Consider the following 27,372-nt stretch of genomic DNA (forward strand, 5'->3'; position numbering starts at 1 on the left):
GGTAGAGAGGCTTTGGGGTGTCAGGGACTCAGTTACTCCTGCAGGATATCCAGCCGCTGATATGTTGCTGTGGCCACAGGATTTGTGTGGCAGATCTGGTTGAGTTTCTGCTCAGTGGTGATCCTCACTACATAGATGGTGAGGGATTTGGAGGCAATAATGTAATGTGGAGTGATTTATGTGTTAGAGTCATAGAGTCATACAGCATGGAAACAGGCCGTTTGGCCCAACCTGTTCATGCCGACCAAGATGCCCCATCTACTCTAGTCCCACCTGCCTGCATCTGGCCCAATAGAGTCATGGAGTTATAGATTTAAGTATTTTGCTGGTTCTCATCTGAATGAGGTTTGTCACAATAATCATAGAAACATAGAAACATAGAAAATAGGTGCAGGAGTAGGCCATTCGGCCCTTCAAGCCTGCACCGCCATTCAATATGATAATGGCTGATCATCCAACTCAGTATCCTGTACCTGCCTTCTCTCCATACCTCCTGATCCCTTTAGCCACAAGGGCCACATCTAACTCCCTCTTAAATATAACCAATGAACTGGCCTCAACTACCTTCTGTGGCAGAGAATTCCACAGATTCACCACTCTCTGTGTGAAAAATGTTTTTCTCATCTCGGTCCTAAAAGATTTTCCCCTTATCCTTAAACTGTGACCCCTTGTTCTGGACTTCCCCAACATCGGGAACAATCATCCTGCATCTAGCCTGTCCAACCCCTTAAGAATTTTGTAAGTTTCTATAAGATCCCCCCTCAATCTTCTAAATTCTAGCGAGTACAAGCCGAATCATTTGGTATTTCACAATGTAGATATACAAGATCAGAATCAAAGCATACGCAATTATTTAGAGTTTGTGAACAATATACATTCATAGAGTGGAAAATGCCTTCAATGCCTCCTCAATAGATTAACAGCCGTAGAAGAAAAATGGAATATCATTGCAATTTATTTCACACTGATCAAAGGATTTCCTGACAACATGATCAGGTCTTAGTTAATTATTTCCTTCAGTACAAATTGATTGAACAAAAGTTGACAGCAACAGAGCTCCCTGCAGTGGTTTGATTCAAAGAGCATTAATAGGATATCATTAACTCGGTTTCTAAATAATTCCATTACTCTGGTTCCTTCCATCCAAACACATGCACATGCACACCATTATTTGAATTAAAAAGCCCTGTTTTCCTTCACTGAGCCCATTTAAAATAAGATGCAAAATGGGGTGCGTTGTGAGCAGTACTACCATACAAATGAATTGACATCTTCCTTAATCTATGGCCAGACCCTAAATCAGTTTAGAGATACAGCCCTTTGGCCCACTGAGTCCACGCCGACCAGCAATCACCCATACACTGGTTCTATCCTACACACCAGGGGCAATTTACAGAACCAATTAACCTACAAATCTGCGCGTCTTTGGAATTTCTAGGAGGAAACTGGAGCACCTGGAGAAATCCCATGTGGTCACAGGGAGAACGTACAAACTCTGTACAAACAGTACCCATAGTCAGGATGGAACTCGGGTCTCTGGGATTGTAAGGCAGCACCTCTACCACTGCGCCACTGTGCTGCCCACTTCACCTCAACCATCCAATGTTATGATACATAGCGCAACCTCAAGTAACCGAAAGACAAAGTGGCAAGGGAATTTTCTCCATCCTGCACCCAGGAACTGTGGTTAACCAATGGCCTTACCCTTCAGACTGAGCTGTTTGTTCTTAGCTGGCACATAATGCAGAAAGTTATTATTAATTGAAAAAAATAAAAGGAAAGCTAAATAAAGATTGTGATGTATATTTTAAGTTCAGCAGATTTGAAGATAATGCTATGGTTAGCAGTATTACAGTTGTAGATGTTCAATGATTTCAGCAAAAGGCTGACATGCAGAGATTAGGCTCGTGTTTAATTAGGAAATGTGTAGGCCAATACGTAGTGAGTGAGTGAGTGCCAAGCTCGGTGCGAAGGAGAATCACTGTTTAATGCAATTCTCTGAAGACCATTTGCAATGCATGGAGCCAAGAGTAAAGTGCAGAGAACATTGAGGTGTAATCACAGTGTTTATAAGGCGGGGAATACTATACTATGGACACTAAATGCTGGAGCAACTCAGCGGGTCATGCAGCACCTCTGAAGAAAGGGAATAGGTGATGTTTTAGGTCTAGACCCCTAATACTATATTATCCCTATTCATATGGATGGTAAAAGCAATGTTTGGAATATTGTGTAGGAAGGAGCTGTAGATGCTGGTTATACACCGAACATAGACACAGAATGCTGGAGTAACTCAGCGGAACAGGCAACTTCTCTGGAGAGAAAGAATGGGTAACATTTTGGGTCAAGACCCTTCTTCAGACTGGAATATTGTGTTCAATTTCAATGCCCTCACATAGTCATAGAATTTTGTGATCTCCATCAATCTTTTGTGCATAATTTAAAGGCTGTGAAAATGTGAAAGATGAGATTACTAATCTAATTCAAAGGCATCCTAATTGTCAAGATGGACTATAAGAATCAGAATGCTTTATTGTCATTGCATGTGTCACATACAACGAGATTACTGTGTCTCTCCATTTAAAAGAACTTCAAACATTCACATACTCATACATTTTACACTCCCTCCCTCCCCAAACCCACCCATGGATTCACATTTACATAAATTAACACTGTCTCCTTCCCCATAACCCGCTCCCGAGACAGAGTTCAGTTCCAAGATTGCTGATGGGTAAAAGCTGTTCTTGAGTCTGGCAGTGCGTGACTTTAGCGACCTGTACCTTTTTCCTGAGGGCAGCAGTGTGAAAAGGTGGTGACAAGGATGTGTAATGTCTTTCACGATATTACAGGTCCTGCTGCGGCATCTGGAATGGTAAATGTCCTCCAGAGTGGGCAGAGGGAGTCCAATGATACCCTGGGCAGTTTTTATCACCCTCTGGCGAGCTGCTCTGTCAGCTGCTGAACAGTTCCCAAACCAGGCAGTTATGCAGTAAGTCAGTATGCTTTCTACCGAACAGCGGTAGAAAGACTGCTCTATAGACTATAACTCTAATAGTGTTCATTTTAAAGTAGCATATATTGGAGGACAATCTAATCTGTCTTTTATGAAATTATGATGGGATATTCTCAAATGTTGTTCCAGTTGATAATATGTTCCAATGAGGTTAATTCCAGCAGAGCAGAATGTCAATTTATACATAAGTAGCTGGGTCCAATGGAAGGAAATGGTTCTTTACCCAGAGAATATTTAGCCCTGGAATTCACTGTCAGTTCATGGTGATTTTTTTGCTCATTGACAGCTGGTCATATTCCAAAAGAAAGGCAACTTGGAAGGGGTTCGGAGTAATCAGAGGCATTAAGTTAGCTTGCCTTGATTGAGAGGAATTTCCAATTTGCTTTACCCCAAGTTTGTAACCTGGGGTATCTCACCAGTCCCAAGAGACTACTTGCTTTTGGGTGGGGCAGAGAGTGTATTATACATTGCAATGTACTATCGCAGAGCGATGGTTCAAGAGATTTTTACAAGTTCATCAGTGCTTATATGTTCATGTGTTATAATTCCAAACATATGAACCATCCTAATGTCTCTTTCTGCCACCTTAGCGGAGATTCTAACCCAAATAAATTCCACATATTGATAGATTTGTGAAAATAATAACGATATAACTCGATATGAGCATATATAGGATCGGCATAAAGTGAATTTTAAGATATGCAATCATCCATGAAGCTAATAGCTGCAGAGTCATTGTCATACATTAGGGAAAATATATTTTCATTGCAGAGATGAGGAATAAATTCTGTTCACAGAAATTCATTAACAGTATCCAATAGGCCCTTTAGCCCAACTTGCCCATGCCAACCAAGATACCTAATCTCATTTGCCTGCATTTGGCCCATATCTTTCTAAATATTTCCTGTCCGTATACCTGTGCCAATATTTTAAAATCATTGTATTAGTACCTGCCTCTACCACCCTCTGACAGCCCATTTCCTATATCTACCACACTTCCCTCTCAGATCCCCAGGGGTGGCACAGTGGAGCAGTGGTAGAGTTGCTGCCTTACAGCAATAGTCCGAGGGTCTCCAATGAGGTAGATGGTAGGTCTGGACCGCTCTCTAGTTGTAGATAGGATTGTTCTGATGCCTGCTGATTGCAGGGAAGAAACTGTCCCTGAATCTTGAGGTGTGAGTTTACACACTTCTGTACCTCTTGCCTGATGGGAGAGGGGAGAAGAGAGAGTCATCCTTGATTGTACTGGTGGCCTTGCCGAGGCAGCGTGAAGTGCAAATTGAATAAATGGAAGGGAGGTTGGTTTGTGTGATGGTCTGGGTTACGTCCACAATTCTCTGCAATTCCTTACCATCTTGGATGGAGCTGTTCTCAAACTATGCTGTGATGCATCACAATACAATGCTGTCTGCGGCACATCTCTAGCAGTGGTGAGAGTTGTCAGGGACATGCTGAACTTCCTAATCCTTCTAAGGAAGTAGAGGCGTCGGTGTGCTTTCTTGCTTCGATATGGCTGGTCCAGGACAAGTTGCTGGTGATATTGACTCCTAGGAACTTGAAGCTTTTAACCACCTCTACTTTGGAGCCATCAATGTATACCGGGGTATGTCGCTTCCTGGTCGATCATTATCTCCTTTGTCTTACTGACATTGAGAGAAAAGTTGTTGTCTTGACACCAGGTTCCAAGATACGTGCCTCAGTACGTGTGGCAATAATAATAATAATAATAATAATAAATAATAAACCATATTAATGGCCTTCTGAAAATCTAAGTGAACAACATCACTGACTCTCCTTTGTCTATCCTGCTATTTACTTCCTCAAATGATTCTAAAATCTTGCCAATTTATGAAGCCAGGCTAACCGGCTATAGTTTTTCCTCTTTTGCCTCGCTCCCTTCTTGAACAGTGGAGTAACATTGGCAATTTTCCCGTCTTCCGGAACCACTCCCGACTTGAGTTGTTCTGGAAAGATCACTACTAATGGTTCCACAAACGCTAATTTTTTCAGAACCCTGGGGTGTGGTGCATCTGGTCCTTCTTCAGACCCATCAGCTTCCCAAGCACCTTCTCCTTAGTAATAAAAACTCCACTAACTTCTGCCCATTGATACTCTTGAATTCCTGGCACATTGCTGGTGTCTACACTGTGAAGTATGATGCAAAAAACGTATCAATTCATCCACCATTTCTTTATTCCCCATTACTACTTCTCCATCATCATTTATCAGTTGTCCAATGTCCACTCTTGCTTCTCTTTTACTCTTTATATATCTGCAGAATCTTTTGGTATCCTCTTTTATATTATTGACTAGCTTACCGTCATATTTTATCGTTTTTACAAGTTCATCAGTGCTTATATGTTCATGTGTTATAATTCATTGCCTTCTGTTGGTTTTTAAAAGCTTCCCAATCCTGTAGCTCCCCGCTAATCTTTGCAATATTCTTTGCCTTCTCATTTAGTTTAGTTTAGTTTAGTTGAGTTTATTGTCATGTGTACCGAGGTATAGTGAAACGCTTATGCTGCATGGTAACCAGTCAGCAGAAAGGCAATACATGATTTAGTTTTATGCTGTCATTGGCTTCCTTTGTCAGCCACAATACCCTCATTCTCCGCTTAGATTCTTTCTTCCTCTTTGCGTCTTCCGAATTACTCCCAGAAATTCCTGCCATTGCTGTTCCACCATCATTCCTGGTAGGGTCCCTTTCCAATCAACTTTACCCAGCTCCTCCCTCATGCCTCTGTAGTTACCTTTATTCAACAGTAATACAGACACATCTTATTTATATTCTCGCCCTCAAACTGCAGGTTGAATTTTATCATATTATGTTCACTACATTCTAGAGGTTCCTTCACCTTAAGCTCCCTAATCAAATCCAGTTCATTACATAACACCAAATCCAGAATTGCCTTTTTCGTAGTAGACTTGACCACAAGCTCTTCTAAGAAGCTATCTCGTAGTCTACAAATTCCTTCTCTTGGGATCCAGTGCCAACCTGATTTTCCCAGTCTGCCTGTACATTGAAATCCACCATGACCACTGTAACATTACCTTTCTTACAAGATGATTGTATCTCCTGATGTAATTTGTACCCTACATCCTGGCTACTGTTTGGAGGCCTATATATATCTCCCATCAGGGACTTTTTACCCTTGCATTTCTTAATTGTACCCACAAGGATTATACATCTTCTGATCCTATGTCATCTCTTGTTAAGGATTTAGTTCCTTTACCAGCAGAGCCATCCCAAACCCTCTGCTCACCTGCCTGTTTTTTCAATAGGATGTGGATCTGTTTGGAGAGGTTGAGCTGAAGAATCATGTTCAAAACTGCTGGTGTTGAATCAGCACTGTTGATTGATTGACATTGTACGCACCATGCTCCTCACAGCCGGCAGCAATAAAATGCATGCATGCAAATCCTTCCAACAAGATCGCAATAACTGCATTTCCTATAGATGCGTGCATGAGCACTTTGGATGGAATCTACAAAATGAATCCGTTTCTGCAGAACAATGTTTTACTCCCTCCATCTTTTTCATTCTCTCCCATCTCTTCGAAGCTTTATCAGATGAACCTTGCTTTATCTGGACTTCCACTAAATCTTAATCTCTCCTACTTTAACCATTTCTTTCCCTGAGCCTGTTTGTGAAACATCAATATATTTTTTTTAAATAGTAAAGATGCCTTATAAATACAAGTTTATGATTATATATTACTGATACAATGACTTCTTTAAAGTTAATACTGTACGTACAAGGACCGTTTGATGGCTCTTGGCCTGGACTTACTGGAGTTTAGAAGGATGAGGGGGATCTCATTGAAACCTGCCAAATAATGAAAGGCGCAGATAAAGTTGATGTGGAAAGGATGTTTCCAGTAATGAATCAGAGGTCACAGCCTTACAATAAAAGGACATAGTTTTATAATGGACATGAGGAGGAATTTCTTTAGCTAGATGGTAGTGAATCTGTGGAATTCACAGCCACAGACGGCTATGGAGGCCAAGACATTGGGTAGTTATAAAACAGAGATTCATAAATTCTTAATTGGTAAGGGTGTCAAAGGGTACAGGCAGGGCATTCGGGTTAATAGTGAAAAATAGATCATCCATGAGCGAATGGCGGAGTAGACTCGATGGGCTGAATGGCCTAATTCAGCTCCTGTGATTTATGGCCTCATAATCTGTTGCTGGAGAATTTAAGACTAGCCAGTTTCTGGAATGTTTGATTTCACAAACGGACCCTGGAAAATGTTATAACGACACTCTACCACAACATCTAATAAATCTTTAAAAGTATAACGTCCATTTTTAGAATTTTGGCATTACCTTTCTCTGATGTAATTTTCCAGCTATTCTACATATATTCAAATTTTTACCTAATTTATATTGCTGCTCAATGTAGCTGTTCATATTAGCAATGATTAACCTTGAATGGCCAACACTAATTCATGTTTCTAAATGGTATCTATCTATCTATCTATCTATCTATCTATCTATCTATCTATCTATCTATCTATCTATCTATCTATCTATCTATCTATCTATCTATCTATCTATCTATCTATCTATCTATCTATCTATCTATCTATCTATCTATCTATTTGTTTGTTTATTACCGCTTTATACCTTCTTTTCTGAATCCCTGTTCAGAACATCTAAACACATAGTGATATATGATTCCACTTTTATTTTGCAGCAAATAACTAGTGAGGTGTAATTATGCTGCTATTGGAGAGATGCAAGTGCAGGAAAGTAGACTGAGGAGATGCATGTCTGTGTTGAGCTCTGAGTCAATCTGCAAATGCCAATATTGTCTTCCTCTCAAAATGTCCATTCCACTGATCAAACATGAAACCTCCAGCAGAAGACCAAGGAGGCAAGGCCAGAAAGATTGCTTCATTAGCCAAACTTCCCCCAGAAAAACAAGCCCGATCCAGAGTCCACACTGTCACTGCCACAGCATGGAAACAGCCCCTTCAGCCCAACTTGTCCATGCTGACCAAGATGCCCCATCTAAGCTAACCCCCTTTTGCCCACATTTGGCCCATATCCCTCTCAAACCTTCCTATCCATGTACCTGTCCAAATATCCTTTAAATGCTGTTATAGTACCTACTTCAAATACCTCCTCTGGCAGCATGTCCATATATTCACCACCCTCTGAGTGAAAAACTTGCCCATGAGGTTTGTATTAAATCTTGCCCCTCTCACCATCAACATATGTCCTTTTGTTTTTGATTCCCAATGCTATTACTTCATTTCTATCCAAATTGTACATGAAAGGTCTATTCTTTCTTTTGATTATCAGCATTTGGAGTCACATAGTGAAAACCAGTTCTACTCCCACCACACTGGTCATTCCCATTCCTTTTTACTGACCCCAGTCTGTGCTTACCCTCTTTACTGTTCCCAGTCCATCCTACATTTACTGACCCCAGTCCATGCTTATCCCTCTTTACTAATCCAGTCCACACCTTGTCCCAGTCTCCATCCATTTCTCATTACTGATCCCAATCAATGTTCATCCCTCATCACTGATCCTGTTCCATGTCCATCCCTCTTTACTGTTCCCAATTCACATGCATCCTCCATCATTGTTCCCAGTAGTTCACCTTGATCCTGTCTCTCACTCAGACCCAGCCTACTGGAGGCTTGCTCCTGAGCCCAGCCTGGCCTGTCTCTACCCAAGATAGACACCAAATGCTGGAGTAACTCAATGGGTCAGGCAGCATCTCTGGAGAAATAAATAGGTGACATTTCAGGTCGAGAACCTTCTGCAGACTGAGAGTCAAGGGAGAGGGAAACTAGAGGTATGAAAAAGTTCAGAGTCTGTCACTACCCACCCCAACTCCCAGCTCTATATGATGCAGAGGGAGCACAAAGTGGTGGGGGAAACGTGCAGACATAAACTAAGGCAGAGAGTGCCAGATGAACCAAAGGGGAAAGAGGGTGAAGAATGTTGATATGGACTGTGCGAGTATAACAAATGTTATGCATGGTGAATAGCACTAGGTTGGAATGTGTAAAGTGAAAGGAATTGAGAAATACACTTTATTGTCACCATCTTATTTGTATAAATAACCTAAAACCTTGAGCTGGTAAAATAGAGCATAATTGATTCTCTGCAAAGCCTTCAGATAAATGAAGAAAGCTCCTACTTGCGTGCTAGTGGTGGAATGCTGATATGCCAGTTGCTAAATTAGGGCAGGACCCGTTGCACTTGTAATGTAAGCAAAAGCTGCCTGCATCATAACTGATTGTAACATGGCTGATCTTTGTGGTAACTCTTCCATCATTCAGCCAAATGCTCCCAGTTGCCAATGGGATAAGAGACTTGATTCTTTTACTTCCTACTGACCTCTATATTTGCTGGTTTTATTAGTCCCAAACTTAAACAATTATTGTCTCCATATCGCTTATCCATCACCCGGTTTTTAGCTTCAAAATAGATTTGGAAAAGATCACATTATTAAAGAATATAATGAAAACACACATTAACAAGGATATTAAAATTTTGTATCTGTGCAAAATGGTTGAAGCATGAATTCACAGCCATTAATCAGTTATTGTAAAATGAGAATGAAAGTGCTTTCCATCAAATAATAATACATAACTTTAATAAGGTGACTTTAATGCATTATGATGACGGTTCCTCTCCATTAGAAAATTATGCAGAGAATATATTTTATCGATAAGCATCAAAAGAGCTTTGAGATGGCCTGAAGGAATAACTGAAACTTGATTTGTCTCCCTGATTTATGGCACAGGTTCACACTGAGAACAGAACATACAGATGAAGCCAAGGCATTCACAAGGCATTCACAAGTCAATTGGAAAGTCTCATTTTAGTTTCTAGTTCAGTTGACTGTGGGATAAGAGAATAAAGAGAGTAAAGGATTTTAAAAAACTAATCAGTTTGAATCCTGAAACAGAATTTAAATCATTTATCAAGTGGTCTGCTCTGAATGGGGTTTTTTTCCACATTCTAATTTTTTAACTCTCTCTCATGTTAACATTGTGCCTTTATTAATTGGTAGAGATAAATTTCCAAGGCACTACATGCACGCGCGCACATACACGCATGCGCACGAGCACACACAGTCATATACAAATGCACACACATGCACTTGTTTGCACATACACACACACACATAACTCCCATTGCCCCCAGGCAACTGTGTAAAATATAACATGAAGATTAGAATACTACTTTATGACAGGAAATGGACAACTGAAATTGACCATATTCACATATTTGGTTCCATGTATAGATTTTTCTAATAATATCACCAAATAGTGATCAGAAGCAGAACATCCTCCAAGACCTGTTAGACCATGAAGTGTGCTCAGTGGGCATATTGTGATGTATATCAGTGAGCAAAGGTCGTTTGACTCCACAATGATGTAGATAACATCACGTATTCAACTCACACTTTATGATCAGCGTGTTGCAGCAGGAATGACATCTATTTAGGGGGATCACGGATTACTCTCACGTTTCTATCTGATTGATGTACAATGTGTTGGTTGGATTTAGTCGCCGTTTAGAGTATCTCATAAGGCTTAAATTAAGGTTTATTTATTATTCTTATGTGCACTGAAGTACAATGAAATGCTTTGTTTTGGTTGCTATCCAAACAGATCAGATATACCATACATAAATGCAATCGAGTCAAACTCAAGTACAATAAATAGAGCAAAGGGGAAGATTCAGAGTGCAGAATATAGTGTGGTTCACCACTTTGTAGCGCATAGTAGCCTATCATTTCCATAGACAATGTCCAATGTCCACAATGAGGTGGAGATGAATCACAGCTGATGCGAATAGTAGCAGAAAGGTGGATTGTGTATTGCTGGTTTGGCAAAAGAGTGTTGTTGCCAGACAGGGATGCTTTCCCCAGGAAAACTCGCGTGTTTGGAGTTAATAATCCATCACGGATTCTGGCTAGCAATACGATTTATGTCTTTATTTGCACTAGGTCTTAATTTATTTGCATGTTTGTAGCATTACACGGATATCCTGGATGAGACTGAACAGGATTCTCATTGTTGCTATCATTCCTGTGACTCCTGAATTTATACTTTTTCACTTGCGCTAAAAAAATAATTATCCCAACTGATATTGCTGTGATCTGTGGACCTCTCAAAAGTCTTGTGCAGGGCTGCATGTGGTTGCACAATGGTAGAGTTAATGCCTTACAGTGCTTACAGCACCAGAGACGTGGGTTCGATCCCGACTATGGGTGCCATCTGTACGGAGTTTGTACTTCTCCCTGTGATCACGTGGGTTTTTATCCGAGATCTTCGGTTTCCTCCCACACTTCAAAGATGTACAGGGTTGTAGGTTAATTGGCTTAGTATAAATGTAAATTGTCCCCAGTGTGTAGGATAGTGTTAATGTGCAGGGATCACTGGTCGGCGCGGATTCGGTGGGCCGAAGGGCCTGTTTCCGCGCTGTATCTCTAAACTAAACTAAACTAAACTAAATGAAATAGTCACCAAATGAACCAATGCAGCCTCCAGCTTACAGCCTAGAACTCTCGATAAAATACAATTTCAAGAAAACGAAGACTAGGTAAAACATTTTCTGATCCATTGTCAGTCTCTTATTCAGATCAATGGAGGAAAAATAATTAAAGTGACCTAACTACTGTTTACTCACTTTAGAGATACAGTGTGGAAACAGGCCCTTTGACCCACTAGACCATACCGATCAGCCCCGTACACTAGCATTATCTTACACATTAGGGCGAATTTACAATTTTTACTGAGCCAATTAACCTACAAACCTGTGCACGTTTGGAGTGTGGGAGGAAACCAGAGCATCCTACATGGTTGCAGGGAGATTGTACAAACTCTGTACAGACAGCACTTGTAGTCAGGATCGATCCCGGGTCTCCAGTTTTGAAAGACAGCAACTCTACTGCTGCGCCACGATGTCACCTGCTCCAGGAAATCTTTACAGACCAATGTTCAATGGAGCCATTGTTAGAATCCACCATTGAAGCAATTGTCCACTCTGCACAGTGCTACAGGAATACCTTGAAACCAGAATCCACCTCCCATTGAATACAGTCAAATGGAGTTAAGGAGGTGATGCCTGAAATTTTGACAATACTGATTCCTTCCTGTGGGTGCTAAATAATTGCGGCATCATCCCAGCAGCCAAGAAGTACTGCTTTCATCAGATTGCTTTTTGCGGGGCATGTTTTCTTATTAATACATGGAAAGACACAAAAAGCTGGAGTAACTCAATGGGTCAGGCAACATCACTGGAGAACATGGATAGGTGACAGTTTAAGTTGGGATCCTTCTTCAGACTCCAGCATCTGTAAACCAGCATCTGTAGTTCCTCGTGTCTACTTATCAATGCATGGTTTCTTCTCAGCATTACTTCACTGAGGAGGCTGTCGTCCTTGCAATTTGCTGTCCCTTTCTGAACGGAGAAGATCTGTGGAAAAGAAGATGTTCCAATGCTGGAAGCAGCTCCAGTAAAATACAGAAAAGAGTAGGCAGAGAGGATCAATTCTTCCAGAAAGTTGGTAGAGGCAGAGGAGAGAAATACCATCCACTATACTTTCATTGTGCTTCACGGCAACTTTTAATAGAATCCATTTTTTGATATTGATATATAACAAGGCTAACAATTAGCATTTTTTAACCACCTATTTAAACCATCAACTGCATTGCAGGCAAAGTCCTTGATTACATGTGAAGCATGTTACACTCTAGATAAAATACATTTTCAAGAAATGAAGACTAGGTAAATGCATGAAGATTAGTTGATTTATTCTCTGCCTAGGGTTAAGGCAGTCTGAGTATGTACAGTTTGCATAATTTGCTGCATTTATGGAATGTTTTCTTTACCTCAGCACTTTCAGCAATGTATTTAATATTCAAATAGTTCTGAAAAACAAGACGGGAAATCTCAAAACGTTTACTGAGGTACAACTTATATCATATTTTCCCTCGACAATAAGAGGCAAAGTTCTTTCCCATTTGAATGAAAAAGAAAGCAGTGTCCTACTGTAAATACTCGTCTTATGAACAATAAGATTTTTTTAATGTTTTTAAATAAAAGATGGAGTAAAGATGGGTTGAGGAGAGTCCTTTCTTCATTTTATTTTATTTCAGTTTTCAATCAAATGAAATTAACTTTTGAAACTAAATAATTCTCTTCACCAGAAAATGTGGTCATAAGGTCATAAGTGATAGGAGTAGAATTAGACCATTCAGCCCATCAAGTCTACACCGCCATTCAATCATGGCTGATCTATCTCTCCTAACCTGGTCGACACGGTCTATGTGTGCCTAAGGGCCTGTTTCCGCACTGTATCTCTAAAGTACTAAAGTAAAACAGTGAGAAGTGGAATGCAGAGGAAAGTAAAGACAGGAGAAGTAAAACAGCAAATCAATCACATGGAAACATGAGGCAGAAGAGGCAGAAGAGGCAGTGATCCCTTTCTGTCAGTTACTTTGAACAATGCAAGATAGATAACTAGCCAAAAGATTTAGGTCAGTGTATTTTTAATTGAAACTTTCATAGTGGCAGCAACATTGAAGAAGCTTGGCACTGTCCAGGACAAAACCCAGCACATGAGAAGCAACCTGTTGCATCAGCCCAGTGTAAACATTCACCAGCAATGTCCTTGGCTGCAGAAATCAACATTTGCAAACTGCACTGAATCAATTAGCTTCTTCATGAGTATTGTACAAAACCATGAGCTCTATAGACCAGCAGGTACCTGGGAATACCAGCCATAGGATCCTCTTACCTAACACTACTGTGCAAGTACCATTACCAGTGCATCATGAAAGCAGGTCTTCTCAAGCACTATTAGGAACATGTAAGTAATGACTACATGTTATATAAATGAATACTAGTTCAGTTTATTATTGTCACGTGTACTGAGGTACCATGAAAACCTATCCAGTCAGCGAAAAGACTATACATGATTACAATCAAGCCGTTCAAAGTATATGGATACAGGAAAAAAGGTATAACGTTTAGTGCTCGGTAAAGTCCAATTAAAGATAGTTGAAATGTCTCCAATGGGATATATGGGAGGTCAGGACTGCTCTCCAGTTGGTGAGAGGATGGTTCAGGTGCCTGATAACAGCTGGGAAGAAACTATTCTGGAATCTGGAGGTGTGCGTTTTTTCAAACTTCTTCACTATGCTGGTGGCCTTGGCAAGACAGCATGAAGTGTAGATGGAGTCAATAGAAGGGTGGTTGGTGTAAGTGATTGTCTGGGTTACTAGAGATAAGTAGCCACATGGAAGTCCAGAATGGTGGCAATAATACTGTAACCATGTCACATTTCAACCCAGGAAACCCGTCCATGAGAACATAGGAATCTTTATTTCCATTCTCCTTAACATCAAAAAGATGTGTTGGAAGGTTCCACACTCCCAACATCAGTGAGCTGCATCAGATGAGTTCCTGAAATCTAAAATATCTTGTATCTAAAATATCTTGCTGCTTCCAATTTTGAAAGAGGCCCTGCTGTTACAATGCTGTTCACCAGGCTCTTTGCTTTGAACGAGTTAATGGGTTTATCGAAAATTGTTCAGCAATTCCACTGATAGAACTAGAAATGTAATGATAAAACTATTGACTTTTATAGCTGTTGATAATGCATTGATTTTGTGACCTTTTCTGATTTATTCAAAGGAAGCAAGATCAATCACCATGTAGATAAATGACACTTAGGAAACTGTCTATCGGGGCTCCCATGGCATCTTAATCCTAGAGCAATGTTATAGATGGCCGACAAATGAGGGCAGTTCTGGATGATCAGGAAACGTGAACCATATATAATGGTGCAAAGAGACAAAGTAATGCAAGTGTCAGTATTTGAAAAAGATTCCGTCTGATATCCTCTGTCCATCTTGAAGTCAAGGAAAATTTACTTGAGCTTTGAGACTTTGCATTTTTCTCCCCCCTGTTTGTAAAGCTGGTTTCCAATGTAGTTACGGAGAGGGGGGGGAGGTTGTGGTTTCATCTCAGTGAACTGCAAGATAATACAGAGCGTCCCCAGGTAACAAACAATTCAATTTCTGCAGACGTCCATATGTTGATTTGACTATAAGTGGGAAGGTACACAAAAGTCACTCAATGTAGTAACCAGATCTCCATAGTATTGTAATGAATGGCATCAAAAGCACATTAAACTGATAAGGGAGAACAATTACTGAAAGTGGAGAGAGAAAGAAAACTAGTAGTATAGGAAGGGACTGCAAATGCTGGTTCATACGAAAGATAGACACAAAATGCTGAAGTAACTCAGCGGGTCAGGCAGCATCTCTGGAGAATAGGAATAGGTGATGTTTTGGGTCAGAACCTTGAAATGGGAAGAAAACTAGTAGTGCCTTTTATCGGAATAAACTCATGTATGTAAGTTGGGCCTATGAATTTAATAATATTATGGGAGCTTGTTTGGTTGTAGATGTGTCCATGTGATGTTTTCATAACTGAGGATGGCTTGTAATCCAACTGACAAGTTAACACACCTCAGAAATATGACATTTGCTTGGACCCTCAAGCCTGTCCCACTATTCAATATGATCATTGCTGAATTCCCTTAGGCCCCAACTGTTCTTCTGTGCCAATTACACATGGCCCTCAATTCCCTGATCCTTCAACAATTTATCAACAGTACATCCTCTTTAAATATTCCCAACCATCTCACCGCCACTGCCCTCCAAGGTTGATGGTTCCAAGGATCCACCACTTACCGTCAAATTAAACAGTTGTATGAATATGTCACAGTCATACAGCACAGAAACAGGCCTTTTGGCCCATCTTGTCCATGCCGACTAAGATGCCCATTTAAGAAGGCCCATTTGCCCGCACTTGACTCATATCCCTCTAAACCTTCTTGTCCATGTTCCCGTCCAACTGTCTTTTAAATGCTGATATAATACTGGAAAGTTATTATTATAAATTTTGTTGAAGCATGTTGCTCAGCCAATACAACAATAAACACATTTTGAATGCAATTCCCCGATTATACCCAGCCCCACGATGCATGTAGTTGATTTCCAGCCCCATGCTGGGGGGTGGTTTCTGTATAAGGTGTTTCTGATAAAATGATAGCTTTTCGTTTAGTTTAGAGACACAGCATGGGAACAGGCCTTTCAGACCCTGAATCTGCCAGAACCAGCGATCACCCACACACTAGTTCTATCCTACACACTATGGACAATTTACAGAAGTAAATTAATCTACAAACCATGGAGTGTGGGAAGAAACCAGAGCACCAGGAGAAAACTAACGTGGTCACAGGGAGAATGTACAAACTCCGTACAGACAGCATCCGTAATCAGGATCGAACATGGGTCTCTGGCAGCAACTTTACCACCGCGCCACCGTGCCACCCTAATCATTCTATGAATTTTGGATATAGATTTTTTCTCTATCATTTGAAAGAGCCATTACACTGAGGTCTCAAGAAACCAGGAAAAATCTCATGGCACAGTTGGAAGAAATGAACAAAAATGTTACTACAATGTCGTGGCATGTATCCTTCAAACAAATCTCACTGAACACCTATTTTCTAGCCATCCTAACAGTACTGTTTATATGAAGTGATGTGCACAGTTGCCATTTTTTCTACACATTATGCTGACTACTCTTCAAAGATTTTTCATCCAGTCTTTCTTCATATGAAAGTCCTGACATCCCAGGAATCAGTCTTCTCTGTACTCCCTCTATGGCAAGAATGTCTTTCCTCAGATTAGGAGACCAAAACTGTACGCAATACTCCAGGTGTGGTCTCACCAAGACCCTGTACAACTGCAGTAGAACCTCTCTGTTCCTATACTCAAATCCTTTTGCTATGAATGCTAACATACCATTCGCTTTCTTCACTGCCTGCTGCACCTGCATGCCTACTTTCAATGACTGGTGTACCATGACACCCAGGTCTTGTTGCATCTCCCCTTTTCCTAATCGGCCACCATTCAGATAATAGTCTACTTTCCTGTTTTTGCCACCAAAGTAGATAACCTCACATTTATCCACATTATACTGCATCTGCCATGCATTTGCCCACTCACCCAGCCTATCCAAGTCACCTTGCAGCCTCCTAGCATCCTCCTCACAGCTAACACTGTCCCCCAGCTTCGTGTCATCCGCAAACTTGGAGATGTTGCATTCAATTCCCTCGTCCAAATCATTAATGTATATTGTAAATAGCTGGGGTCCCATCACTGAGCCTTGCGGTACGTCACTAGTCACTGCCTGCCATTGTGAAAAGGACCCGTTTACTCCAGCACTTTGTGTCTATCTTTGGTACATACCAGCATCTGCGGTTTCTTTCTGCGCATTGTTTGATAGTGTGCTGTATGGTCGGTGGTGGAAGTCGAAGTGGGATTTGTTGACTCATTTACCAGTATCAATACCCAGTAACCTAGAGAGTTATTCAAGCAAGGAGGCTAGAAAACTTTGCTTGGTATCAAATGTTTAATCTCTATGAGCAATTTTTTTCATCAGCAGAGATATGACTAATGTGTAGAAACAAAGAACTGCGGATGCTAATTTAATACACAAATGAACACAAATTGTTGGAGTAACACATCCTTCTTCAGTCTCGATTCGTGACATCACCTATCTATGTTCTCCAGACCTGCTGAGTTGCTCCAGCACATTATGTCCTTTTGAGTTATCTGTAGTTGGTTAATTACTGGAGAGTATTCTGAAGGATAAGATATACAGGCATTTGGATGGGCAAGGGCTGATTAGGGATAGTCAGCATGGCTTTGTACTTGGGAAGTCGTGTCTCACAAATCTGATTGATTTTTTTGAAGACGTGACCAAAAAGGTTGATGAGGGCAGAGCTGTAGATGTTGTGTACATGGACTTAGGAAAGGGGTTCTTCCGCATGGTGGGCTGCTATGGAAGGTTAGATCGCATGGGATCCAAGGAAAGATAGCTGAATGGATAGCAAATTGGCTCCATGGAAGGAAGCAGAGGGAGTGTGTGGGAAAAAGACTGTGTGTTTACCCGATATACCCCTCTCATGAACAGGGTACTGATTGTGGATGATCAGCCTTGATCACATTGAATGGTGGTGCTGGCTCAAAATGCCGAATGGCCTACTCCTGCACCTATTGTCTATGTTCTATGTTTCTATGATTTTGTATATCTATAGAATATTTTTGTACATCTCTATAAGATTTCTGTACAACTCAATAAGATAGCCATTATGTGTCGGAAGGAACTGCAAATGTTGGTTTACACATTGATCCGAAGATAAACACAAAATGCTGGAGTACTGATTGTGGCTGATCATCCATGATTACATTAAATGGCGGTGCTGTCTCGAGGGGGCGAATGGCCCTCTCCTGCACCTATTGTCTATTGTAACATTTCAGGTTCAGACATTCAGATAGCCATTGTGTTTGTTTGGTTCTTAGTGTTGCTTAACAAGAACAATTGGTAAATGAATCCTGCTATTATTTGTTTAATGGGCTGCAGTTGTGCATGAGGAAACCATAAATTCCACCTTTTTTTTTCCTTCTTCTTTTAGGTTTTGGCATGACAACTCCAGCGACAGTGACTGGGAAAGTGTTTCTGATATTTTACGGCCTTCTTGGATGCGCAGGGACTATTCTGTTCTTCAACCTCTTTCTCGAGCGCACCATCACGCTGCTAGCTTTCATCATGAAGGCGTGTTACCAGAGGCAGCTGCAGAACAAGGGCCTGCTGCCTCCCATCATTGGCCGCCAGTCTGCCCTCATGGACGCGGCCAGCCTGGCGGGATGGAAGCCGTCTGTGTACTACATCATGCTGATCCTGGCCATTGCCGCTGTGGTGATATCCTGCTGTGCTTCCGCCATGTACACGCCAGTGGAAGGGTGGAACTACACCGACTCACTGTACTTCTGCTTCGTCACCTTCAGTACTATTGGCTTTGGGGATCTCGTCAGCAGCCAGAACGCGGCCTACACTAATCAGGGATTGTACAGATTTGGTAATTTTGTATTCATACTCTTGGGGGTGTGCTGCATCTACTCGCTCTTCAATGTTATCTCCATCGTGATCAAACAGTTCCTCAACTGGTTGATGAAGAAGCTGGAGTGCGGTTGCTGCCCGAGATGTCGGAGGGGGAAGATGCGCACTGGACGTCGTAACGCCATCACGCCGGGGCAGTCCCGCATCCGCAGGAACCACGTCCTGGTGGAGGAGGACGAGCCGTGCGACAGTGACACCGAGGGAAGGAGGCTCTCTGGGGAGATGATCTCCATGAGGGACTTGACTGCCTCCAACAAGGTGTCCCTTGCCATCCTGCAGAAGCAACTGTCAGAAACTGCCAACGGCTACCCCAGGAGAGTGTGCATCAACACAAGGCAGAACGGCTTCTCGGGAGGGGTGGGAGCTTTGGCCATCATGAATAACAGGTTAGCGGAGACCAGTGAGACAAGGTGATAAGTACAAGGCCTCACCAGCAATCAGGGTGGTCTGATTTCATTCAGCAAATGCATCGACGGGCAACTCATGCCGGTGTCTTCTACAGCACAGCTCCATGACACTGTGAGAGTGTCGCTGCATCTCACTCCACATACACTGCATCCTCTGAGGCTACGTCAGAGTTTTTTCTCCCAATGCAGGAGGTATAATCTCTTCCCACATGCCATTTTGTTGCCTGCAGTATTTCCTCGAAGGATTAAATGTCTCCCTCCAATTAAGAAATGTGCCTGATGAGGGAACTCTACTTCATACTTAAAAGTACGGTGCAGCACACATTGAATGTCTAGATTCTGCTTCAGATAGAGGTCAGCAAAAGAGTTGGACTTGTTTTATTTGAAACCTGCCTTTAAGCAGGTATGCAATCCCCTGGTAATATTGGGAACTATATATCATTCAAATTTTAACCATATTAGTGAAGAGGAAATCAAATGGCAAAAAGGATTAAGTGAATTAGAGGATTAAGTAAAAATTGTTCTACGTTCCAACAAGACAAGGAAGATAAACGGAACAGATTAAACAATCGATTTGGATTCTGACCAGATTATCCACTGTGACAGTGTGTGTAACTCCCCATCCATATCCCTCCCACTGGTCCAAAACAACATCCATCTCAAAATATTGATAGTTGTCTCTTCTGCGTCTTGGGCTAAATCACCTTTAGACTTTAGGTATACAACGCGGAAACAGGCCCTTCAGCCCACCAAGTCCGTGCCAACCAGCTAACACTATCCTACACACTAGGGACAATTTACAATTTAACCAAAGTCAATTAACCTACAAACCCGCACGTCATAGGAGTGTGGGAGGAGCACCCAGAGAAAACCCACGCGGTGACAGGGAGAACGTGCAAAGTCTGTACAGGCAGCACCGTAGTCAGGATCGAACCCGGGAGCCACTGTGCCGCTCGCTACCTGAAACAAATGCAATCCAGATATAAAGATCGCAAGGAATTGATGCGTAATTGGCCAGTCTGCATTTACACCATGAACCTGGTGCCCAAGAACGCATCTCAAACTAGGGGAAGTTAGGGTTAGGCAATGCTGGGCATAGCCATGGATGTCCACACCCGTAAATGAATACAGTGATTACCATTCTGGGGAAAAAAGGAAATTATTAGGGCACTAATAATACTTCAAAATCAAATGACAACCTTGCTAAGATCTGAGCAGACACAATTAGGGTGATTTTAATTTGTTGCTTACTTGCAACATGTCTGAGGAAGGTTTGGGAGGGAAGAAAGTTTGGTCCTATTTAGATACCCAAGACTAATTTCTTATAAATGTGCAGACATCACATCTACCTGTTTTGAGCAGGTGGTTTTTATAAATATGTCAATTGAAATCCTACATAATTTTAGCCCCCAAACTGCAACTTTGAAATGCAAATATGTCAAGTAGGAGTGAGTTGCCTGACCAGTTAGAGCGTGCCTTCCATATAACAGTGCAATGTAGAGAAGGAACTGTTGCTAAGGACATAAAAGACAGGGGTATGGGTCAGCCATCTTTGAGTACCTTTGAAACTGCTCTGCCTTCCAGTAGAATCATGGCTCATGCTGTTCCTCAAGATAACCAAAGTACTATGTCCATCCCCACCTGCCTATCCTCACTTCAACATCCTGATTTCCTGTCCTCCCACAAACTTTGAGCTGCTAGATGGTTGGAGGAATAAACCTGTGTGTCTTTTCCACCTTTCCATGGGCTGCACAAGCATTTCACTTTCATTTTGTTCACACTAAATAAAAATTGTTAGACAGACATGTTGAATGGTTTATCCCGACACAGATATTTAAAGAAGAGGCTAAATTTAAAATGTATATTCCTTGTTTCACCACTTTCGGTGAGTGGGATTTGTTCAGTTGTAAAAAAAGCACCAAAATGTCAGCTGGGAGTATTAACATTGAATAGAGGTGGATCAAGCTGAATTTCTCAGTTGGACAGAAAGTAAAATAGTATGTTAATCCAACACAGCACAGAACACACTTACTGAGGCCAAGGACATAGAAACAGCGAAGGACGCACAGTGCTGGCATAATTCAGCAGGCCAGGCAGCAGCCCTGGAGAACGTTTCGTGTCAGGACCCTTCTTCAGTCTAACTGAAAGGTTGGGAGCCTTCTTTAGACTGATCAGTGTGAAGAAGCATCCTGACCCGAAACGTCTCCAATGTCTTTCAAAGAGCTGAATGAACAAAAAGCATACCCCAGACAATGAAATAATAAATTTGTTGTTACAAAAGCAAAATAATGCAGATGCTAGACATCTGAAAAAATAATTTGAGCTTGAGTTTAGTTTATTGTCACGCGTACCAAGGTGCAGCGGAAAGTTTGTGTTGCGTGCTATCCAGTCAGTGGAAAGACTATACATGATTACAGTCGAGCCAACATGACTTCACGTGGCAATGAAAGATCATCAATCTGGAACTCTGTTTTTCTTGCCATGGATTCTGTCTGACCGACAGAATATTTTCAGCATTTCTGTTGTTAAACCCATAGTTAATTTTTATTATTCTTTATAATTGAAGGCTAACATGCCCTGAGTAACAGGGCAATGAATACACCAGGAGAATGCACTTTGGAAGAGGATGACGTAAAATATAATTAGCACAAGGTGTAGAGCTTAGGTCGAGGAGCTTGCGGATGGTGCAAGGCAGGTACGTAATGCAATATTCCTGTGGTAGACTAATTTGGTTAAAGTAATTCACAGTTGAATCAATGAAAGAGAAGTATGTGAAAGGAGATGTCCTACGTGCTAATAATATCTCATCTACTATTTTCATAGAGCAGAGAAAACATTTTGATCATCTGATTACGCTGTATGTGAACCATCATCACCTGAGTTAACAACTCGAGCACGGGCACTTTGCCTGCATTACTTAGCAATGAGGATATGGCATTGCAAAGTTCTTCTTCATATAGCAGAGATGCAATGTTCTGTCCTCACATGAGAGGGCCTCATAAGGAAATGCTCCCCAGTGATCTGGATACACAATTTAACATTCACCTGACGGGTCTGGCATTTCTGGGCCAGTGGATTGTCTTGGACAATGGATTTCAGTTGTCACTTAAGAAAGTATTAGGTCTCCAACAACTGGAGAACAGGATAAGTGGAACTGTTGCACATCGATCAGAGTTACTCTCAGGTGTAATTGGCAGGTCCTCTTACTTTACTTTGCTTTAGACTTTAGAGATACAGGTGTGAAACCAGAGATACAGCCCACCGAGTCTGCGCTGACCAGGGATTACGCCGTACACTAGCCCTAACCTAAACACTAGGGACAATTCATGGAAGCTAATTAACCTACAAACCTGTATGTCTTTAAAGAGTGGGAGGGGAAACCGAAGCACCCGAAGAAAACCCACGCGGTCATAGAGAGAACGTACAAATTCCGTACAGACAGCATCGAACCTGGGTCTCTGGTGCAGTAAGGCAGCAACTGTGCGACTCTGGGTGCCGCACTATCCACTTAATTATAGGCAACAAATCGACAGCCAGAAGCAACTGCTTTACCTCAGCTAGCGAGTAACTTGGAATAAGTAGTAAAAATATGCAAGTATTCTTGAATCGCAAGGGCCCATGCAAATCACCTCAGAAAAATCATTTTGAGTCCTTCACTATGTGCCTCCAAAACTTCATGCACTCATCCTAAATGTGAATTTAGTTATTAATAAAACTTTGCACTAAGAATATATCTTGTGGTCTATGATTCTTTCGCTGTACCAAAAGGAGAACAAAAAATATTTATTCACTTTGTGCAAAGTGTAAAACAGATGACAGGAAATCTTTTCCCTCCTGCTTTTTAATTTGATTGCCTTGGATTAAAATAAACCGAGAAAGATGGATAACATATTCCCACAAGAAGTACAAGGATGTACATGGAGATCATTTTGGTCATCGAGGCTGTTCCACCTCTCTGGGCACCCAGACTCCCTTAACACCCACCGTTTTCATCATCTCCCTTCATTCAATTATCAGTGACATTTATACCAACCCGTATGTCTTTGGGATGTGGGAGGAAACCGTAGCACGGGGATCCCATGCAGTCAGAGTGAGAACATGCAAACATCATACAGACAACACAAGTGGTCAAGATTGAACCCAGTTTTCTGGAGCTGTAAGGCTGTGCCACTGCACCATACCAGCACCACAACAATTCTCCCTGCTATTTGTACAATAATCCACATTGACATGCTCTCTGGGCAACTTCCATGCATGGAGTGGTGCTGTCAATGGTCCTGCTCTACAGACCTGAAGAACCATACACCTACTAACTAGCTCTTCTTGATTCTTGTCTATACTACGCTAAAAGGCAAAACCTCAAGACATTGCCTTCAAATTCACTAGAACTTATTGGAAGAAGGCTGCCTTACTCCAGCACTTTGTGTCCATTTTTGTAAACCAACATCTGCAGTTCCTTGTTTCTACTATAACTAAATGGTATGGAGTTACTGCCTTGTAGATCTTTGGCTCTAAACACTCAGACCCCACATAATAAGGAAGGGCCTCGACACAAAATGTCATGCATTTCCTTCCACAGATGCTGCCTGACTCACCAGCTCGAGTTCATCCAGCACTTTGTTTCTTTGGTCACGTTTCTTACATGTACAATCATTTGTGTTTCCCACATAATACAGCCCTGATTTGTGGACAACTTGTAGCCTCTGTGATGGAAAAACCTTATATTCTCGTCCAAGGTGCCTGAATCAGTTCAGCCATTCAACACTCCTTTCAAGTCCGTGCCTCATTCTTGGCATAATTCTTGCTATAATGCTCGTAGACTATAAATTTCATTTTTGTGTTTATAACAGCTTCAACATGAGACAATCTTGGCAAGCATCCTCTGTACCATTTTGTTTAGATTCCTTTATTGAATGTCAAAATCATGTGACTCCATGTGACTCCAAATATAATAATTAATGTTTCCTTCATCATTAAAGCCAGCAATAAGTTTCTCATGACCACTCTCGCTGCTGATACAACTTAATGTTGCTCAGTATCCATGGTTGGAACCATTTCAAGCAAGTTAAAAGTGGTGATTAATGCTATAATTCATCAAAAAGGACTTTTGCTGCAACAGTGCTCCTTACAAAAGATTGTACAGTTTCTGCTGCCTCTTCCCCCTACAGATTTGTCGTGCTTTTACAATAGTTAGAGAAGCAGTGTTAATACTGTTGCAAGATCGTGCAGAGACGTGGTATAATATTGAAGCATACCTAAAAATCATTGATACTCAGCAAACTCTAAGGTTTTACACCAGTCTCAATTGTTATTATTAATTGGCAACTTCTTCTTCTTGCGTATGGTGTGCACAGCCTAAAGTTGTAGGACAACTTGTTCTATTTGATCCTGTTTGATTGTGCGCACCAGGTTGATTGCATTTGTTGAAACAGGGTGGACCATGTGAAGGTTGCAATCTCCCACCCCATTAATTGGCATCCACTCCGGATTAAGCAAGTCATTTCCTTCTGCACAAGATCATGTTCGCTTTAACATTATGCTTACATAAGCTTTTGAATTCTTCCTCAATTATCCAAAGATATTCTTCTCTCTGCCTATTAGGATGTCAACCTGATTGCATAAAGAATGCTGGACTCTTATCCATGGTTACCTGAAAGATTTTTGATGATGACTTTATTGGTATATGAATACTAAACCTTACAAATGTCAGTTAATAATAGGCAGTGTTGGCTTTCTTTGTCCAGGTCCAGCCAGCATAGGCATGGGACAGGTTCAACTTGTTATATTCTTGGCTCTTGTCAATTCATATGTTCATACGGTATAGAAGCAGAATTAGGCCATTCGGCCCATCAAGTCTACTGCGCCATTCAATCATGGTTGAGCTATCTTTCCCTTTCAACCACATTCTCCAGCCTTCACCACAAAACCCCTGACACCAGTACTAATCAAGAATCTATCAATCTCTGCCTTGGAAGTATCCATTGACTTGGCCTCCACAGCCATCTGTGGCAATGAATTCACCTATATTCTCCAAAGATACTGCCTGACACGTTGAGTTACGAGGAGGTTGCCGGGACTCGAGAACCTAAGCTCCTTTTACGAGGATCTTGCCAGGACGAGGGCCTGAGCTACAGGGAGATGTTGAGCAGGCTAGCACTTTATTCCTTGGAGCAGAGGAGGATGAGTGTGATCTTTTAAAGGTGTACAAAATCATAAAAGAAATAGATCGGGTAAATGCACAGTCTTTTGCCCAGAGTAGGGGAATTGAGAACCAGAGGACAGCTTTTTCCAATGCCTTCCTCTGTAATCATGACCACCCACCCATCCTATCCTCATACCCCAATATGTGATTCCCCAGGAAAAACAATGAAGGAACTAATTCTGCAGGGACACCGACATTGTAAAAGTCACAGAGTTATGCAGCATGGAAACAAATCTTTCAGCCCAACTCGTCCAAGCCGACCAAGGTAGTTTAGTTCAGTTGTTTAGTTCAGTTTAGTTTATTATCAAGTGTACCGAAATACGTTGAACATTTTTTGTTGCATGCTATCCAATCAGTGGGAAGACAATACTTGATTAGAATTGAGCCATTCACAGTGTATAGATACATGATAAAGGAATAATGTTTGGTGCAAGATAAAGCCAGCAAAGTCCGATCAAGGGTAGTCCGAGGGTCACCAATGATGTAGATACTATTTCAGGGCTGCTCTCTGGTTGTGGTAGGATGATTCAGTTGTCCGATCATAAATAGCAAAGGAATAGGTGACATTTCAGGTCGAGACCCTTCTTCTGACCCCAGAGGTCAGGATCGAACCCAGGGTCTCTGGCGCTGTGAGGCAGCAGGTCTACCAGCGACTGCCACTGTACCGTACCTGAGCTCGTCTCATTTGCCTGAGTTTGGCCCATATCCCTCTAAACCTTTCCTGTGCAAATGCCTTTTAAACATTGTAAATGTTCATGTCATAGGAGCAGAATTAAGCCATTTGGCCCATCTTCTACTCCGCCATTCAATCATGGCTGATCTATCTTCCCTCTCAACCCAACTCTCCTGCCTTCTCCCCATAACCCTTGACACTGTTACTAATCAAGAATTTGCCCATCTCCGCCTTAAATATACCCCATGACTTGGCCTCCACAGCTGTCCGTGGCAATGAATTCCACAGATTCACCACCCTCTGACTAAAGAAATTCCTCCTCATCTTCTTTCTAAAGGTACGTCCAATTAATCTGAAGCTGTGCTCTTTGGTCCTAGACGCTCCCACTAGTGGAAACATCCTCTCTATCTCCACTCTATTCAGGCCATTCACTATTTGGTAAGTTTCAATGAGGTCCCACCTCATCCTTCTAAACTCCAGTGAGTACAGGCCCAGCAGTGTCAAACACTCATCATATGCTCACATCACCATAATTGTAACTGCCTCTACCACTTCCTTTGGCAGCTTGTTCCGTACACCTATCATCCCCGGTGTGAAAAACTTGCCACTTGGGTCCCTTCAAACCTTTCCTCTCTCACCTTAAACCTATGCCCCCAAGTTTCTACACCCCCTACCCTGGGAAATAGACTGACCTTCTACACAACTGCCAATGATCACCTTCATGCATTCATATATGGCTGCACTCTGAACACTTTTGTCCTTATTCTCTACCATCACATATCACTCGCCCAACAAGCATATAGAGTGAAGGGATTTCATTGTTTGCCATTACATAGGAAGATTTGCAATGTAGCCAGTTTGATAAATCTTTAAATTACTAAAGGCAATATTCTCCTTTGTGAGTGAAGCAGGGATTTAATACCACCATTGCCTATTGAGGATATGTCATGTTTGAAAAAGCCTGCTCTTTAGTAAGATTATATCTGTATGGGCTCAGAAATGTAGCTTCAGTTGAAAAAGTTTCCAATAATTTTTTTAAAGTTATGAGATTGAAAAA

The 27,372-nt window shown here is 41.5% G+C and overlaps 1 protein-coding gene across 1 annotated transcript in view; it reads left to right on the forward strand.

The window, feature by feature from the left end:
* The window catches only part of kcnk12 (potassium two pore domain channel subfamily K member 12), a 42,870-nt gene extending 23,173 nt beyond the window's left edge, over positions 1 to 19,697 (forward strand). The window contains exon 2 of the mRNA XM_033026374.1: positions 18,549 to 19,697. Within this exon, the coding sequence (XP_032882265.1) occupies positions 18,549 to 19,447 (899 nt within the window). The 3' untranslated portion in view covers positions 19,448 to 19,697. The remainder of the gene's footprint in view (positions 1 to 18,548) is intronic.
* Positions 19,698 to 27,372: the final 7,675 nt, after the last annotated feature.

Source organism: Amblyraja radiata, chromosome 8, assembly GCF_010909765.2.
Source record: "Amblyraja radiata isolate CabotCenter1 chromosome 8, sAmbRad1.1.pri, whole genome shotgun sequence".
NCBI classification, from domain to species: Eukaryota; Metazoa; Chordata; class Chondrichthyes; order Rajiformes; family Rajidae; genus Amblyraja; species Amblyraja radiata.